Source organism: Erythrolamprus reginae, chromosome 1 (assembly GCF_031021105.1).
Source record: "Erythrolamprus reginae isolate rEryReg1 chromosome 1, rEryReg1.hap1, whole genome shotgun sequence".
NCBI classification, from domain to species: domain Eukaryota; kingdom Metazoa; phylum Chordata; class Lepidosauria; order Squamata; family Dipsadidae; genus Erythrolamprus; species Erythrolamprus reginae.
The window spans coordinates 228,720,485-228,738,071 of NC_091950.1; the positions used below are offsets into that span (position 1 = coordinate 228,720,485).

The window sequence follows — 17,587 nt, forward strand, 5'->3', positions numbered from 1 at the left end:
CTCCAGCAAAGCCTGCCAGCCGGGTAAGTCCGGCGCTGCCCTTCTGTAACAAAGCATTATGTTGAAGCCAGCCCATCTAAATATATGTTTAGGGAATGAGCTCACAAACTAAGAGGTTCAAGGTTGTTGAGCCACATTTCTTGTTAATTTAAATAAATAAGAACGTCAGCATAAAGCATAGTGACTTTAATTATTTTAATTGGAACATGAATCTTAATTTTAGGTAGGCTACTTTATTACAAATAACATAAAGCAAATATTTTTCAGGAAAGATTATTTAATATGAACAGTTACAGTTTTTATGGATGACTTTTTTTTTTTTTTTGAAAGGAAGTTGTATGATACTAACACAAATTTGTATATGCTTCCGTAGTGTCCTTCTGCTCTGTTTTTTATTTGTAGCTTCACAGTGGAATTATCCTGGAGCATTCTGAGCTTTTGGCCACTTTTGATGGCTTTCCCAGAATTTTCTAGCCACAAGGATAATGTGCAAATTAAATAAACGTTCATGTTGTTTTACTGTTAAAGAACTTTGGCACACCTTTCATTAATTCAGATGTAGAGCTTTATGATGATATAATAGTTAACATAATGGAGATGATCCAATGACATCAATGGCCTTAAATGAGTGGAACACTGGCAAGATTAGATACATGTTCATTATGTTGGAGTCACAGAATTTCCATTTTCATTACAAATGAGAAAGCATCTTTCCAGGCTATGTGATAAGCCATTTGCAGATGTTTTAGTGCTCAGAGACCATAACCTATATATATAACTTCATTAGCATTAAGACTGCTGGAGGCTGCTAATACTGGTAGGATTCTTATCCCCACCCCAATCTGGCTTTCTATGGTAGATGTGATACAACTTTGGATGTTTGTTCAGTGTAATACAGGAATATCAGTTGCCCAGTTTATGATTCATTAGATCAAGACTGGGATGATTACGGAGGACAAATTCCATGAGGAAAATAGTAATATCTGGAGAATATTTGGAAGACTGAAAAGTTTTGGCAAATCAGTTATGTATTATTTTCCATTGGAGAAAGATCATAGTAATAGTTATTCCTTTTCAGATTTTTGCATAAAACTCTCCTATGAAGTAAACTAGACTGTTTGTGTGTGTGTGTGTGTGTGTGTGTGTGTGTGTGTGTGTGTAAGAGAGAGAGGGGGGGGAGGGGAGGTAATGAATATGATTGGCATGAACGCAGCCAACAAACTTTCATGGCTGATTCTTAGTCCAACATCTGAATCAGTACACAACACCAGGTGTTCATTTATGGCAGAGGCTGTATTTAGATACAGTTTTGCATGTATCCTAAGTGGGCGGAGGATCTGTTTAGATAGATGTTGGTACATTACTCAAAACATTTAAAGAGACTTATGGAGCAATGCGAATGCATTTGGGCAGTGTCTTTCTGGTCATCCAGTTCATGTTCGTCTTGGGCCTTTTTTAAAGCAGTGGGGGTATTCTTCATAAAAAGCAAAGTGTTTATGCATGTAGTTTGTGTTAAAAACTGAATCAGTTCAATGTTAGTTAGTTTAGGGAAAAGCCATTTCTCCATTATTAAATAAACAGTTTTACTGTATATTATTCAGTTTCTGAAAACTAGTTTTAAGCCTTTAGAAACTAAATATCAGTCAGATACTGCTAAAATGGGGTGGAGTGATTTTTCCTAAATGGAGTTGAGTGATTTTTGAGGATTAGTCTAGTTATCCCATTCTCCATTCTGCATGGCAGTGGCTCCCTAGACTTTCAAATAAGAATCTTTGCCAGTCCTAAGTGATGAGGATCAATTTATTTATTTATTAATTGGATTTGGTCTGTTTTGGGTCCTATTTTTTAATATCTTTGTGAGTGACAAAGGGGAAGGTTTGCCTATTTACTGGTGACTCTAAAGTGTGCAATAGGGTTGATATTCCTGGAGGGGTGTGTAATATGGCAAATGATTTAGTTTTACTAGATAAGTGGTCAAAGCAATGGAAACTGCAGTTTAATGTTTCCAAATGTAAAATAATGCACTTGGGCAAAAGGAATCTTCAATCTGAGTATTGTATTGGCAGTTCTGTGTTAGCAAAAACCTCAGAAGAGAAGGATTTAGGGGTAGTGATTTCTAACAGTCTCAAAATGGGTGAACAGTGCAGTCAGGCGGTAGGGAAAGCAAGTAGAATGTCTGGCTGCATAGCTAGAGGTATAACAAGCAGGAAGAGGGAGATTGTAATCCTGCTGTATAGAGCGCTCGTGAGACCATATTTGGAATACTGTGTTCAGTTCTGGAGACCTCATCTACAATAAGATATTGATAAAATTGAACGAGTCCAAAGACGGGCTACAAAAATGGTGGAAGATCTTAAGCATAAAACTTATCAGGAAAGACTTAATGAACTCAATCTGTATAGTCTGGAGGACAGGAGGGAAAGAGGGGACATGATCGAAACATTTAAATATGTTAAAGGGTTAAATAAGGTTCAGGAGATAAGATAATAGGAAAGTGAACACAAGAAGAAGGGGGCACAGTCTGAGGTTAGTTGGGGGAAAGATTAGAAGTAACATGAGAAAATATTATTTTACTGAAAGAGTAGTAGATGCTTGGAACAAGCTTCCAGCAGACGTGGTTGGTAAACCCACAGTAACTGAATTTAAACATGCCTGGGATAAACATACAGTATATCCACCCTAAGATAAAATACAGGAAATAGTATAAGGGCAGACTAGATGGACCATGAGGTCTTTTTCTGCCATCAATCTTCAATTTTTCTATGTTTCTATCATTTATATGCCACTCCTCTCCGAGGACCAATTCTAGCATCATTCTCAACAAAGGCATGTGATTTGTCATTGAGGAATGTAGGATGATTCTGATTGAATATATTAATGTTAGGGGATATCTAAGGTGAAAGATGTTTGTGTAATGTTAAATGTAAGTTGAGAGAATGTGGTTTTATCAAAGGAACCATTCCTGCATTCTATCAAGAGCCAGAAATTGCATAATGAATGTCCTTCAGCTTTTTTTTTTTTTAAAAAAAACATAAACGCAAAAATGCCACCCAGCTAGTAGAGATCTTCCTAATTTTAACTTGATTGTATTTCTCAAGAAATATGGCAAGGCCATCCTAAATTTTCAACATGAATTGCATTTTTGTTGCCAATTTCCATATCCTTTTAAAAGTGCTGAAGCGTGCATTTGCTATTTATGTTTGCAGTAGACTGAGTACACTTTTACTATTTGTGGTTTTAGAAATTGGAAACAACCAAACAGTGGTGCTATGGTCTAAAAAAATAAATTTTAAACAGCTGTGGGACAGTATTTTTAGAATGGTAGGAGTCCATATAAAGACAGAATGGTAACCATATTTCCTAGCTCTGTAAGAATGCAAAATTTCATTATTTTCACACTTCTTGTTGAATTTAAAAAAAAAATATTGCTAATGAAAAGCATTATCGTTAGGTACAAAACCAATCACAACATTATTAATGTATGAAAATCTTCCAGTTTTCTACTTAGATTTTTCCTCTTCCATACCTGCTATAAAAACTGTTGGCTTCTGTTTAGGAAAGATTTATTTTAAAAGCTATGCAAGCTGTCGCTTTCTCTCATGCTGGACCATTAAACTCTAATCGGGCATTTTAATAAATACTATAGCTGAAAAATATGTACGCTTTAATTTTTATTGAGTTAAAATATTCCATGCTGGTTTTTTATTTTAAAGGCAAGAAATTGTTTTTATTTTGGTACATCGTAATGGAGATGTCCTTTGCTTCAGTGCCCCAAAATAAAACAAACTTTATTTATTATTTTAAAACCTGAAATAAAATAAAAAATACAGCAGACTTCGTGAAGCCACAATCTTGCCACTAAATAAAAATATATAAATGATATCCTCCCCAAAGTTGAAATTTGCTATATACCATGTTAAAGCATATAAATTATAAAAAAGGGGACTTAATCAGGTTTTGGGCTAGGGTCATATCTGAAATTTTGAAAGCTTATGAAAGATATGCTCCCAAAATGGCTGTCACAGTAAGGCATGGCCAGTCAGAAATCTGAATAGAAGACAAAATAATCCATCTCCAGATATTCTGTACAATCCTAGTAAGATCGTTGGGGGAGCAAAGATGCTCCTGCATAGGAATAAGGTTCTAAAGGGTGGTGCTTCGCAGTATGCTAATTTTCTGTTCCTCCTTTACCATTAATAATAAACATATTTTTTTAATATTTGAATGAGGCAGGGAGCTAAATATACCACTTCAAAATTGCAATCTGATTTAGATGGTGATTATTTCTTTGTGTATAAAATAATAAAATATTTAATTTTATTGTGTTGAGGCAAAAAAAAGTGAATGCCTGCTTCAAATTCATTTTCAAAATTAGATTATTGTTTTTTGTTCCTTTAAATGCCTCTTTTAGCGTCTTGTGCCTCTGATAGTGTGAATATATGATAATACCATAAGGGTGTTATTCTTAAGATTTTTGTTAATATTATTTCCTGATTGCTTAATTGACCCCTATGAAATCCTTGAGTGTTTGTACCTCATGATTCGTGACAGATGTATCTTTTCTTTTATGTATACTGACAATCACACTTGGCCAATAACGAATTCTATTCTATTTTATAATATCATTGTTAACAATAGCCTTCTATTGGCAAAATTATAATGTATAATAATATATTCTCAGTGCAAAACAAAAATTGTACCAATATTTAGCTATAGTTATAGTTTATAGTTTATTAGATTTGTATGCCGCCCCTCCCCGAAGACTCGGGGCGGCTATTAATTATATTGTGAATTGATGCATGCCCAGCAATATTTTTGAAACTGTGAATTGGTATGTTAATCCTTAGGAAGCCTTCACTCTTTTAATCTTTATAAGGCTGTGGAGACGTGGTTCTTCACTCAGGGACTGGACTTGGATGGAAGTGAATCCAGCAAATCAAGTGGCGATTGTGCACACTGGGTGATCTGGTTCTTTCTTTTAGCACAGGGCAATAGGGAGAAAATTCTATTCTCCAATGCACTGCTGCGGAGAGTCCAACATGGGTGATACTTCAGCCTGATTGGTTAGGAACTGAGTTAGATTAGCATAATAATTAGCTCCGCCCTGTAGCCACCCCCCTATAGCTCAGTCTTAAAAACTCAGTCGTAGTGATAGGGACTAGAGTTTACTTCTCTGTTGAATTTTTGTATATGTATGTATAATTTGTATTAAATGCATTAAATGTATTAATTTTTCTCCTTGTGTTTCCTCCTTTTCTTTCCTACAGAAACAGAAAAGGATAAGAGGACTCAGGGGCTACCCTCCGTGGGTAAAACCTGCAACTACTTACCTCCTCAGGGCTCGCACCCTCCGTGGGAGCAGCCCAGAGGTACGGCTCTCCCTGGGCTGGGTCCCTGACCTCCGTGGCCAAACCCCACCATCATGCCCAGTGGTTACTCCAGAGACGTGGAGAGGATTGAGGTCCCTAGCCTCCGAGGCCAAACCTCATCGAGCTCGGAGGGGCGAAGGTACGGCGGCCCCAGAGGCACCCCACCCCCCTCCCTCACTCTTTAGAGCTCACCGCTGGCGCCCTCCAAGCCGGAGAAGGGGTTTTTCCCCGAGGCTCTTTCTGCCGCGCCAGACGAGGAGCCGCCGAATTCGGCGGCAGATTCAAAAGACCGACTAACAGCTGTTTGTCGGCTTTTGGGAAACGGCGCGCCCGGCGGTTTCGGCGACGAGACAGGCGACCGCCAGACGACCTAGCGGGGGCTGTGGCAGCCAGCGAGGCCAGAGCTGCCCCCGGACGGAAGGTTGGGCTGCAGGAGGTGGTCATCGGGCTAAATGCCGGCATTCCCACCCGCTGGACTGCGCCCGCCATTTTGGGGGACTGGCTGTTATAACAGTAACGCCCCTCGAATTTCCCGCGCTTGGCTGCGCCCGCCATATTTATCAGGAACCATAGCTTCCTCCAAGCCTTTCCCAGCATTCCCAGGTGACCACACCTTTTCCTGTGCGCCATTTTTCGCAACTACAGAGCCCGTTTGGTCATCTTTGCACGTATTCCAGTTCACTGATAGAAGGAATATAGGCTCATCTTACTTAACGTGAGTAACATAGCAAGTGGGGATGGCTGAGCAAGCATCCAGTGCCCCTACCGAGGCTGCAGCTGGGAGGGAGGAGGCCCCGAAATCTACCACCAAGGCCCATTCTTCTAGAGCCAAAACCAAGGTTTCCTCCTCCTTAAAGGAAGCAGAAAAGAAGATTAAAGCCTTAGAAGCGCAGCTGGAGGCCGCCCAAAAGCAGGCCCCGCTGAACCCTTCGCCTCTCCCACTGCCTACTTGCCCAGCTCAGCCAGGCTTGCCACAATGGCTTCCAAGCTGCTCCCCAGGGGCACAAGGAAATTCTGGGGCTTCTGTACACAGTGCAGAGTTATCCCCTGAAAGACAGGCTCCTCAGCAGCTGTTTGAACCACAGAGGTCTGACTTCTTAATGCCCCAGACCCAATCATGGTACCAGCCTCCTCAACCACGTTATGCACCCCCTTCTGCAACATTCACCCCATCAGCAGCGGGGCTGAGGGCCAATGAGACCTGGCAGTCCATGCCACCTGCCTTGCAAGACATGTTAACCACTGCATATACGCAGGGCGTGTCCATTGGCTCCCAACAGAAGGATGAATCGCAGAATAGGCCTCCTAGGAGGGACCTTTGGTCTGTACCACATGCCTCCACTTTCCCACAAGAGTCTGAAATGGAGGAGGAGGAGATGGACACAGATCACGAATGCGACCTGTCAGAGGATGAGGCCCCACCACCAGACCAACCCGTGTCAGTGATGCTTTTCAAACCGGCCCTCTACGATGTCCTTTTAAGGAAGGCTAAACTAGTAGCCACGGTAACGGATGCTTCCAAGCCTCCCGTGGCAGCAGCAGGCTTACAACCAGCTGAGAGGCTATTCAACAAGCCACAAAAGGAATCCCACCACATACCATCTTCACAGATTTTTGTGGATAGTGTCAAACGCCCATGGGAACATCCAGCGGCAGCACAGGGGCCTTCTATGATGGATCGTAGATTCTATACCTTCGATCCAGAAATTGAGGACTTACTATCCTTTCCGACCATTGATCAACCAGTTGCGAGTTTGGTCTCCAACGCGGTGGTCCCGTCGGACCTGGCTGAGGGATTAAAGCCGGAGGATAAGAGAGCAGAGACACTCATTCACAAGACCCATCAGATGGCTTCATGGGCCTTGAGAGCGACCGCGGCCGCCTCCTTTTTCAACAGGACCAGTATCCTCTGGCTACAAGAGATGCAAGCCAGGGTGGGCCCAGAAGATGGGCGACTTAGGCAGGACCTAAGTAAACTGATCTTGGCATCCGAATTCTCAGCGGATGCCACCTTAAACGCAACAAAATTCGCCTCTAGAGCAATGGCAGCTACCCTGTCATCCAGAAGATTGCTTTGGCTTCGATCCTGGCAAGCTGACGCTAAGTCTAAATGGCGCCTAGCTTCAGCACCCTTTCACGGGTCAGAACTTTTTGGCCAGTCATTAGACAAGGTCCTTATTGAAGATAAGGACAAGAAAAAGGTCTTACCAAGATCAGCCAGGCGAGCAGATAGACGCCAGACTCCCTTCTATCGCCGCCAGCCCTTTCGCCAGGAGCCTGCCACGGCGGGCACACAGAATCCAAGGCCTTACTCCAGTGGATACAACCAGAACGCGTTCAGGAGTAGCAGAGGTGGATACAACAATAGGGGTAGGCAGTACCAGCAATCCAGGAAACCCTTCGGAAACACCAACCAGAGGGGATTCCGTGGACAAAAATGACTGGGCTATGGAGATCCCTATTGGAGGCCGCCTCCAGGCATTTGCCTCAGCTTGGAGCGGTACAACCACAGATTCGTGGGCCCTCAATACTGTCTACCAGGGTCTCAGACTCAATTTTCTTTACCCACCACCTCAGCGTTTTATCCAATGTCCCTGGACCAGCTGCCCCCACAAGAGGGCTCTCTTGCAGCAAGAGGTCCTTCACCTGTTGGACATTGGGGCTATAGAGCCGGTCCCCCCAGATCAGCGGGGGACGGGGTATTACTCGATAGTTTTCGTGGTACCAAAAGCCTCGGGGGGATGCAGGCTGATCTTGAACCTGAAGCAGCTCAACCTGTACATCAAGTATGTCAGGTTCAAAATGCATTCACTCCACACTATTCTTGCCTGCATAAGAAGAGGCGATTGGATGACCTCCATAGATCTAAAGGAGGCATATCTCCACGTACCAGTGCACGCAGACCACCGCCAGTACCTCAGGTTCTGCATCAACGACCTTCACTACCAGTACAGGGCAATGCCATTCGGTCTGTCATCCGCACCGCGGACTTTCACGAAGCTCTTGGACATTTTAACGGCATCCCTCAGATCCAGTTCAGTGCGCCTGATGGCGTATCTGGACGATATAGTCATCTTATCGAGGGATCCAGAGAGAGCACAGTCAGATCTACAGGTAACCATTCAAGCCCTAAGGGATCATGGCTTCACAATCAACTTCCTCAAGAGTCATCTGACTCCCACTACATGTATCCCTCACTTGGGAACAGTGATAGACTCCCAAATAGGCAAGGTCTTTCTGTCCCAGGAACGTCGACTAAAGATCCAAGAGATGGTAAATCTTCTTTGTCAGCAAAAGCAGGCATCCTTGGCCTTCCTATCGCAGGTGCTCGGGACCTTTGTCTCCTGCATCGAGATTGTCCCTTGGGCCCGTCTCCACACCAGGCCCCTACAGTGGTTTCTCCTTCCTTACCAACGAAGTCGATCCAGCCACTCTCATCGCCTAGTGTCAATACCGAGAGTGGTCAGACGTTCCCTCCCGTGGTGGCGCTCGTCGGCCCTGCTTCAGGGTTCCACCTTCCTGAGGACAACCGAACTGGTCATCACCACAGACGCCAGTCTCACGGGCTGGGGAGCACACTCGGAGACACAGGTGACACAGGGACTGTGGACTTCAGCGGATCTAGAAGACACCAACATCAATCTTCTAGAGCTGAGAGCGGTCTTCCTAGCTCTTCAAGCCTTCCACAAGGAGTGTCAGGCCAGTCATATACTGGTACTCACGGACAATGTGGCCACTCGTTCCCACATAAACCACCAGGGGGGAACGAGGTCGGGCAGGCTAATGCAGGAGGCCAACGCCCTCATGTCTTGGGCAGAGTCAAACCTGCTATCCCTCAGAGCAGAGCATATCTCGGGAGTGGACAATGTGCAGGCGGACTGGCTCAGCAGGTCCACCCTACACCCAGGAGAGTGGCACCTGGGAAAGGAGGCGTTCCAGGCTGTGATAAGGAGGTATGGAAAGCCGCTAGTGGACCTGTTTGCCACGTCGGACAACACTCACCTGCAACGCTTTTTCTCCCGCTTCCCGTCACCGGGAGCCGAGAGGGTCAATGCCCTCAGGAGCCCATGGCCGGAGGGCCTATTGTACGCCTTTCCACCAGTAAGTCTCATCCATCGGACAATTGCAAAACTGATAGCGGAGAGAGCGGAGATAATATTAATCGCACCTTACTGGCCACGCCGCCCATGGTTCGCGGACCTGATGGACCTGTCAACATCACCACCATGGCGGCTTCCAATCAGCCTGGTCTCCCTCAGCCAGGGGTCAGTCTGCCATCCAGACCCCCAGTGGTGGAAGCTTGCCGCGTGGCACTTGAGGGGACCAGAATGAAGGCAGCGGCACTTCCGGAGGACGTAATAGCCACAATTCAGGCAGCCCGGAGGCCTTCCACCACAAGGATATACCAGGCCACCTGGTCAGCCTTTTTCCAATTCTGCACGGCTAAGGGAGTGGATCCACAATCAGCATCAGTGGACCACGTGCTAACCTTCTTACAAGTAGGCTTGGACAAAGGGCTAGCCCCGAATACCCTTCGCAGGCAGGTGGCAGCAATCTCCACCATAGTCAAGCTTAATGACTGGAGATCCATCTCCCATCACCCCTGGGTGAGGGATTTTCTCAAGGGAGCCTCCAATCTCCGGCCTCCAACAGTACACAGATTTCCATCATGGGACCTTTCCTTTGTCCTGGACACCCTAACAGCGCCGCCCTTCGAGCCGCTCCGTACTGTTTCACTTCGACTATTGTCTTTCAAAACAGCCTTCTTAGTGGCCATCACATCGGCCAGAAGAGTATCCGAACTTACGGCCCTTTCGGTCAGACCAGACTTATGCCGCTTCCACCCCAATAGAGTGGTGTTACGCCTGGACCCAACCTTCCTGACAAAGGTGAACACCTTGTTTCATAGGTCCAATGACATTGTTCTCCCTGACTTCTGCGCACAGGGGAACCACCCGCTGGAACTACGCTGGCACAAGCTAGACGTGCGTAGAGCGGTAAAGATCTACATTCGCCGGACGGCCACATTCCGAAGAACAGAGGCTCTTTTCGTGTCCTTTGCAACATCTACGATGGGAGCCAAGGTATCTCCTACAACGTTGAGTCGCTGGGTGACTTCCTGTATAACTACTGCATATACGGCAAGATCACGAACAGCACCGGAGAATGTCACGGCGCATTCCACGAGGAGTGCGGCAACTTCTGCGGCGTGGTCCACGCAGGCTCCCTTGGAGGACATCTGCCGAGCTGCGACTTGGACCACCCCAAATACATTCATTAGACACTACAAACTGGACTCATTTGGGTCCTCTGATGCGGCCTTTGGCCGGAGAGTGCTGCAGAGGGTGTGTGAATTACATGCGCCCCTGGTCCAGCCTTCTCCCGCCCTGTTATCTTGATCTTGGGTATATCCCATGTTGGACTCTCCGCAGCAGTGCATTGGAGAAGGACCGTTGAACTTACCTGAACGGTCTTCTCGATGCACTGCGAGGAGAGTCCAATCCCATCCCGGCCATTTGGCCCAGGGGCTCAGTCGAGTTTTATTGTTGAGTTAATAAAGTTGTGTTAATTGCACTACTCCTTCGTTTTTTTTGACTGAGCTATAGGGGGGTGGCTACAGGGCGGAGCTAATTATTATGCTAATCTAACTCAGTTCCTAACCAATCAGGCTGAAGTATCACCCATGTTGGACTCTCCTCGCAGTGCATCGAGAAGACCGTTCAGGTAAGTTCAACGGTCCTTTTTGCTATTTTAGGATGGAAAATAAATGCAAAATGATACATAAAGATAACTGTGGAGACTAATGCAAGCAGTTGTCAAGAGTCTTTACTAACTCAAAGGCAACCACTCTAAAGGTCCTCCCCCCCCCCCAAATCTGATCGTTTTTCAAACATAATTTTTATATGTCAGGGTGGCATGGTCTCTTGTTCAGCTGCAGAGCCGTGTTTATATTTTCTTATTCTCTTATTTATAAATATGGTTATTATAATGTTTTATTGATTCATATTTGTGTAATTATTAGTTCAGATTTTATGTTAGAAAAATATGCAAGCTAAATATCAGAGCCTTTTGTGAACTTCTTTACTGAGCTGTACTGAAAATTTTATATAGCAGTATTCTACAGATGAATACAAGAGATTATTCTATTATCACTATAATATTCGATAAGGACGTCACATAAAACCATGTACAGTATATAGGAGTATGGCATAATGCAACCTCTGTATTTTTCTGCTCTAAGAGCTTAAGAAAAGGTGGAACGTACTATTTTGATAGATTTCATATTTCTTGTCTAGCGGTATCACTGAGCACTAGGACCTGGATAGATTCCAAAACTAATACAGTTTATGTAATCATCTACAATGAAAGGTCCATGAGCTAACTTCCCTGTAGAGGATTTGAATCCCCTAAATTCAATGAGTCCTAAATAGAGCAAAACTAGTCACATACTGCTTCCTGATGATCAATAAACACACCCAATGAGATAAAACTCTGAGGCTAGAAATTCCTCAAAGCTCCTATTTATTAGAGATGTCATATTGGCAACATCTGGAAAAACCCAAATCTGAAAGTTTCCAGTTTTCTCTACCCAAATGAAAAGTTAAGTCCCTGCCCAGCACCCACATGTCTTATCACACGATCCAATCAGGCACCATCCAAAACTGAAGATGCCTCCCAGTCACTTCATCACAGAGACAGGGCATAGCAGCCTTGTCTTTCTGGAAATAATGTTATTTAGGCTACTACATATCACCTACTCCATATAATCCACCCTCCCATTTTCCCACAGTAGAAAATGCGACAGGCCCGAATACAAAAAGGGTTCCAGGCCTGACGACAACGTCTGTGAATATGATGGGGAAGTATTCTCTTTCTCTCTCACCTCTCTCACTTTCCAAATTTGAAAGGATGTGGAGATGGAGAGGTAAGTCGAAATACTGTTACTCAAGCTGAAATAGCATAATTTAATGCCCACACATTTACCTTTATTTCTATTATATAATTTTAATCATCTTCAGGCCAGGACCATTCTTACATTTTTGTTTTTCATCCAAAGTTGTTATCATTCTGAAAGTCAATTTAATCATATTGAATGTGGTTCTTCCTGCAAAATGACTTCTTTTCATCTCCCCCAGAATGTTGAGCCCACCTCAACAAATGCATTAAGAATCTACACATTCCTAGCAGAATTCTTCTAGTGCAGCCATGGGTCACTGGAGCTGGAGGAAGGGATATAGACCAATGATATTTGATTTTGAAGTGATACTGTGTATGTCATTTGGATCTGTGCTCATATAGTCCTCATATAGTGTAAAGTTTTAATGGAAAGTTTCCACTTTTGTAACATCTCTGAATTCATCATCCTTTTAACTAATGTGGCTGAAAATATGAAAAATTATGTTACTAGTTCCTTGTTAATGTCCCAACGGACATACCCTCAAGAGAGGTAGCAGATGAAGAAACGATGAAAAAAAATGTAACGTGTACATCTACACCAGTTGACCAGTTGAAATGTCCTTGTGTGGTCTAATGCTTGAGGGTTTGAAAGGGGCTCTCATCCTACTTTTTTCCTGAGAAAGATAACATCTGTGTATAAAGAAAATATTTGAATATAGCTCATAGATAAGACTTTTTCAGTTCCAGTATCACATCACTATTGATGTGTATTGTTTGATAACATTGCTTCTTTATTTGTTTCCCCTATTATAATGTACCCATTATAATATATTCCTTTCAGGTAGTGGTTAATTTTTTGCATCCCACTTTCCTTCTCTTTTCCTAAAACGTTTGGTTCGTTGGTTTTAGGAAGATCTGGTTATTTAATCCAAGTTAACTGTGAAAGCAAAAGTTGTTTGTTTAATATCCCATGATTTATGTATTTTTTCTTCATATATTGAAAAGGTAGACATGTTTGGCTTGTTTAACTTGGCTGAGATGCTTGGGTGGTGAATTGGTGGTCAGTTAACCAAAATTGCTAGATTATTAAAGGGATTATATTGTCTATGTCCTTATTTTTTGCATAGTAGTTGATATTGGGAGATCCACAAATCCATTATCATTTCATTAAGGGACAATATTTGTGAGAAAGAAATATATACTTAATAACCAATCTTGATGGTTCACTCCTAGAAGGGTCTGAGCTGTAAAAATCTTAGACTTGTCCCACAAATAGCTTCTTTTGGGAAAGGTGCTGTTTTCTTTGGTCCATAAGACTTCCTTTTGGAATTTTTGAGCTTTGACCAGTTGAAATGTCCTTGTGTGGTCTAATGCTTGAGGGTTTGAAAGGGGCTCTCACCCTACTTTTTTCCTGAGAAAGAGCAACACCAGACTTCCGTTTTAAGAATCCTCAAATGGAAAAAAAGAAGAAAAAAAGTACCCTTTCTCTTTTAAGACTTAACCAAATGCTTGGATTTGATTGTGCATTGGTATATATTTAAAGATCTGTCTCTCCTTCTTTCTAATAAGACTATTTGTCCCTGGAATGTTACTTTTAAAATGTAAGTTTTAGAATAAAACGAATCAAAGGTTTTTCTAAAGGTATACTGAAATTCTCAAATTGCATTCTAAAAGAAATACTGGTAATAGATTCTGAAATTAAATGATCAGTATTCAGTTTTATTGTATGAAATGTGAATGTGGAGGAATACAATGAAATCTGTTTAGTCCCTATTATAAAAGTCTCAGTGGTTTCAGAAATATTTTTATACTAAATTGTTTTAGAGGCACAAGGCAAGGTAGACCTTTGTCACATTTGCATTCATTTTATAACTTCGTGTTGTGAGCCGCTCCGAATCTGCGGAGAGGGGCGGCATACAAATCTAATAAATAATAATAACAACAACAACAACAACAACAACAACAACAACAACAACTCCTCCTGGCTATAGCTATAAGAAAAATCCAGCAAATTTGAAAGAATTACCATGAGACAAAAGCAATCTAAAATATCAATGTATTCTGTTGTTATGTTTTCTTTCAAACAAACTCAGAGTTCCATAATTTTCATTAATTGCAGAAATGAATCAATAATGTTCAGTATTAGTTTTAACTACAAAGGCAAGACTAGGAATATTTATCTTCAATTTCAAAAACTAAAGAATGGATTAATTATGGATGGCTATTTAAAGTTCTCTGTGTTAGAATACATTAGGTCACCAATCCATCTGTACTAGGTTTCTCCAGATTTTAAAATTTAAAGTGAGCCTTCAGAGGAACTGGTGATTTGGCATCATTTGGCATCATATATTCAAACATGAATCCTTTTAAATATTAAAACATGTAATTGAAAAAAAAGATTATTTAATTTTCAGGATAATTCAGGTGTCCATTGAGTAAAGGTGCTAAGGTTTGGGCTTTAGCTAGATGGGAATTAAATGTTTAGTAATTTTATACATAATCTGGGAAATTTATTAGGTTGTCCACTTTGCCGAAAAACATTAATGAAAGAAAACTTGTATTATTATGATTTTATAAAATTATTATTATCTTGAAATTTAGCAAGCATATTATGCAAAATATGATGCATAATAGTTTAAGTTTAGTTAAGTATGAGGGAAAAGATGATGTTTTTGTCTTATGTTCTTTGTTCTAGTAGTACACAAGATTAAGTTACAGAAAGATTAAGTAAATAAGATTTTGAAAATTAGAATGCTAGTCTATAATTTTTTAAACTTTATGGATTAGAGGTTTGATTATCCATTCTTTGTAAGTGCATTCAAACAGATTGCTGTTTGTTTAAACTAAGCTGCACATAATTGTGCAGTTCTACATTCTGTTAGTGTTTTGTTTTATGCAGGTATTGTCAAACCATTCTTTTTCTATCCAAACTCCTTTATTGCAATATATAAATATTTTTCTTAAAATTATCCTTGATAATGTAGTAATCCGTGGTAATTCTACTATTACACTGGACTACATGCTGCAGCCTTGGAAACAACTCTGGAACAGCTGGCCTGAATTTAAACACAAAACTGTGGACCTAAAGATCCTGTGGCTGAAGGCAGTCAAAATCAATAATGATAAAAATGGTCATAACAAGTTTGGGAAATCCTTATGTAAAGAAGTCGAAAAATGTGAGATTGGACAGTTTTGCTTGTTATCCAAAGAATAAATAGTACTGATATACCTATATTTTCTAAAATTAAATGGTATTTTCTGATGTGGTTTGAGCATCTTTTGCTTTTTAGAACTTCAAGGGGGTATCTGCCTATCATATATTGGCAAATGTCAAATCCAATCAAACACAGAAAACAGAAAGCGCTACAGAAAATGTAATCCATTTAGCCAGAATGTTACATTCCAGAAGTCAAGGGAGCAACTAGCTATGTAATTCTGGGAACCTTTTAGAATCGGATGAATAATGTAAGCTCCAGAGCAATTTATTTTATATTTAAACTTAAGTTTAAAAATGGGTCCAGAAAATAAGCTGCTGTGATGTGGGTAAAAAAAATGGAACACATATTTCAATGTTTATTTCCATATTATACCTTCAAGAAAGGTGTTTAAATTCATACCTGTCACATTTTGGGGAACGGTTTAGGAGCAAAAAATTCCAGTGGGTACTCCTATTTTACCTTTTTTATATAACTTTTAAAATAACTTGCTTTCTAGATTTAATATATGGACACCATGAGGAATCTTAATTGGTTTCCTAGGTTCTCTGTGTACAGATTCTTCTGTATATATCGAAGTATTATGAAAAGTTGTTCAATAACTAGCAAAAGTTTTAAGAATTCAAAGTTTCCAATGGTTTCATTGGAAACGAATAAAACACAATACGTATTTCTCTTTCATTTCCCCCACTGGGAGGATTTAAACAACTTTAAGGTTTGTTTGTTTGTTTGATTTATATCGGAGAAGGGCGGCATACAAATCTAATAAATAATAATAATAATAATAATAATAATAATAATAATAATAATAATAATAATAATAATAATAATCATGCTTCTAAGTGTTTATATTCTTCTGTGAGGATATATAAAACTCACTAAGATGTGTTTGCTGAAAGGCTATTCAGATTGTTGAAATAATTAGAATAGAATAGAATTCTTTATTGGCCAAATGTGATTGGACACACAAGGATTTTGTCATTGGTGCATATGCTTTCAGTGTACATAAAAGAAAATATACTGTACATTTGTCAATCATGCGGTACAACACGTAATAATTTTCATAGGGTACAAATAAGAAATCAGGAAATATTAATATAAATCATAAGGATACAAGCAACAAGTTACAGTCATAAAATCATAAGTGGAAGTAGATGGGTGATAGGAATGATGAGAAGACTAATAGTAATAGTAATGCAGCCTTGGTAAATAGTTTGACAGTGGTGAGGGAATTATTTTAAGGAAATTGAGGTCTTACTAGTCCAGCCTCCTGCACAAGCAGGAGAACTTATACCATCCCAGACAAGTAACTGTCTAGATGCTTCTTAAAAACCTCCAGTGATGGAGCACCCATGATTTCTGGAGGCAAGTTGGCAAGTTATTCCACTGGTTAATTGTCCTCACTTAAGAAGTTTTCTCCTTAATTCTAGGTTGCTTCTCTCCGATTAGTTTCCAATCATTACTTCTTATCCTGCCCTCTGGTTCTTTGGAGAATAATTTGACCTCCTCTTTGTGTCAGCCTCCGCAAATACTGGAATACTGCTATCATGTCAGCTTTAAGGAGTGAGTCCTTAATGGAAGAGTTTCATGTAGGTATTAGCAGTTTGGAGTCATATACTCATAAGGCTGTAAGGGACCTTTCAGGTCTTGTAGTACAACCCCCTGCCCAAGGCAGGAGTTCTTCTACTATTTCAGACAAATGTTTGTTGAAACTTTTCTTCAAAACTTCCAAAGATGGAGCACCTAGAACTCTAGGAACAAACTGTTCCACTGAATTAATTCTTCCCACTGTCAGGAATTTCCTTCCTAGTTCCAGGTTGAATTTCTCTCTGATGAGCTTTCACCCATCGTTTCTTGCAATAGTTGTGACATGGCCCTCTTCATGTTACGGCATTTATATTAATCAATTGTGGCAGTTTGCTGACTCATCAGCAATGGGAAGAAGTTTGATGATTAAAACCTATTGATTAATAAGGTAAGGATTTGTCTGAATTGGACCATTATCATCTGCAGGCTGAACTCGTGGGCCCATATAGAAAATAAAAATATTTGACAAAAAGTTCTAAATGAGTTTTGCAATTAACATGCAGGTGTTTTTTTAAAAAA

General features: G+C 41.0%; 1 protein-coding gene across 7 annotated transcripts in view; it reads left to right on the forward strand.

Moving 5' to 3' along the window:
• Positions 1-17,587, forward strand: part of SUPT3H (SPT3 homolog, SAGA and STAGA complex component) — a 364,612-nt gene that overhangs the window by 141,197 nt on the left and 205,828 nt on the right. Inside the window, exon 2 of one of the 7 annotated variants that reach the window (XM_070732451.1) lies at positions 12,160-12,294. The exons of the other annotated variants lie outside the window; for them this stretch is intronic. Within the exon in view, the coding sequence (XP_070588552.1) occupies positions 12,287-12,294 (8 nt within the window). The 5' untranslated portion in view covers positions 12,160-12,286. The remainder of the gene's footprint in view (positions 1-12,159; positions 12,295-17,587) is intronic. 7 annotated transcript variants of the gene reach the window in all.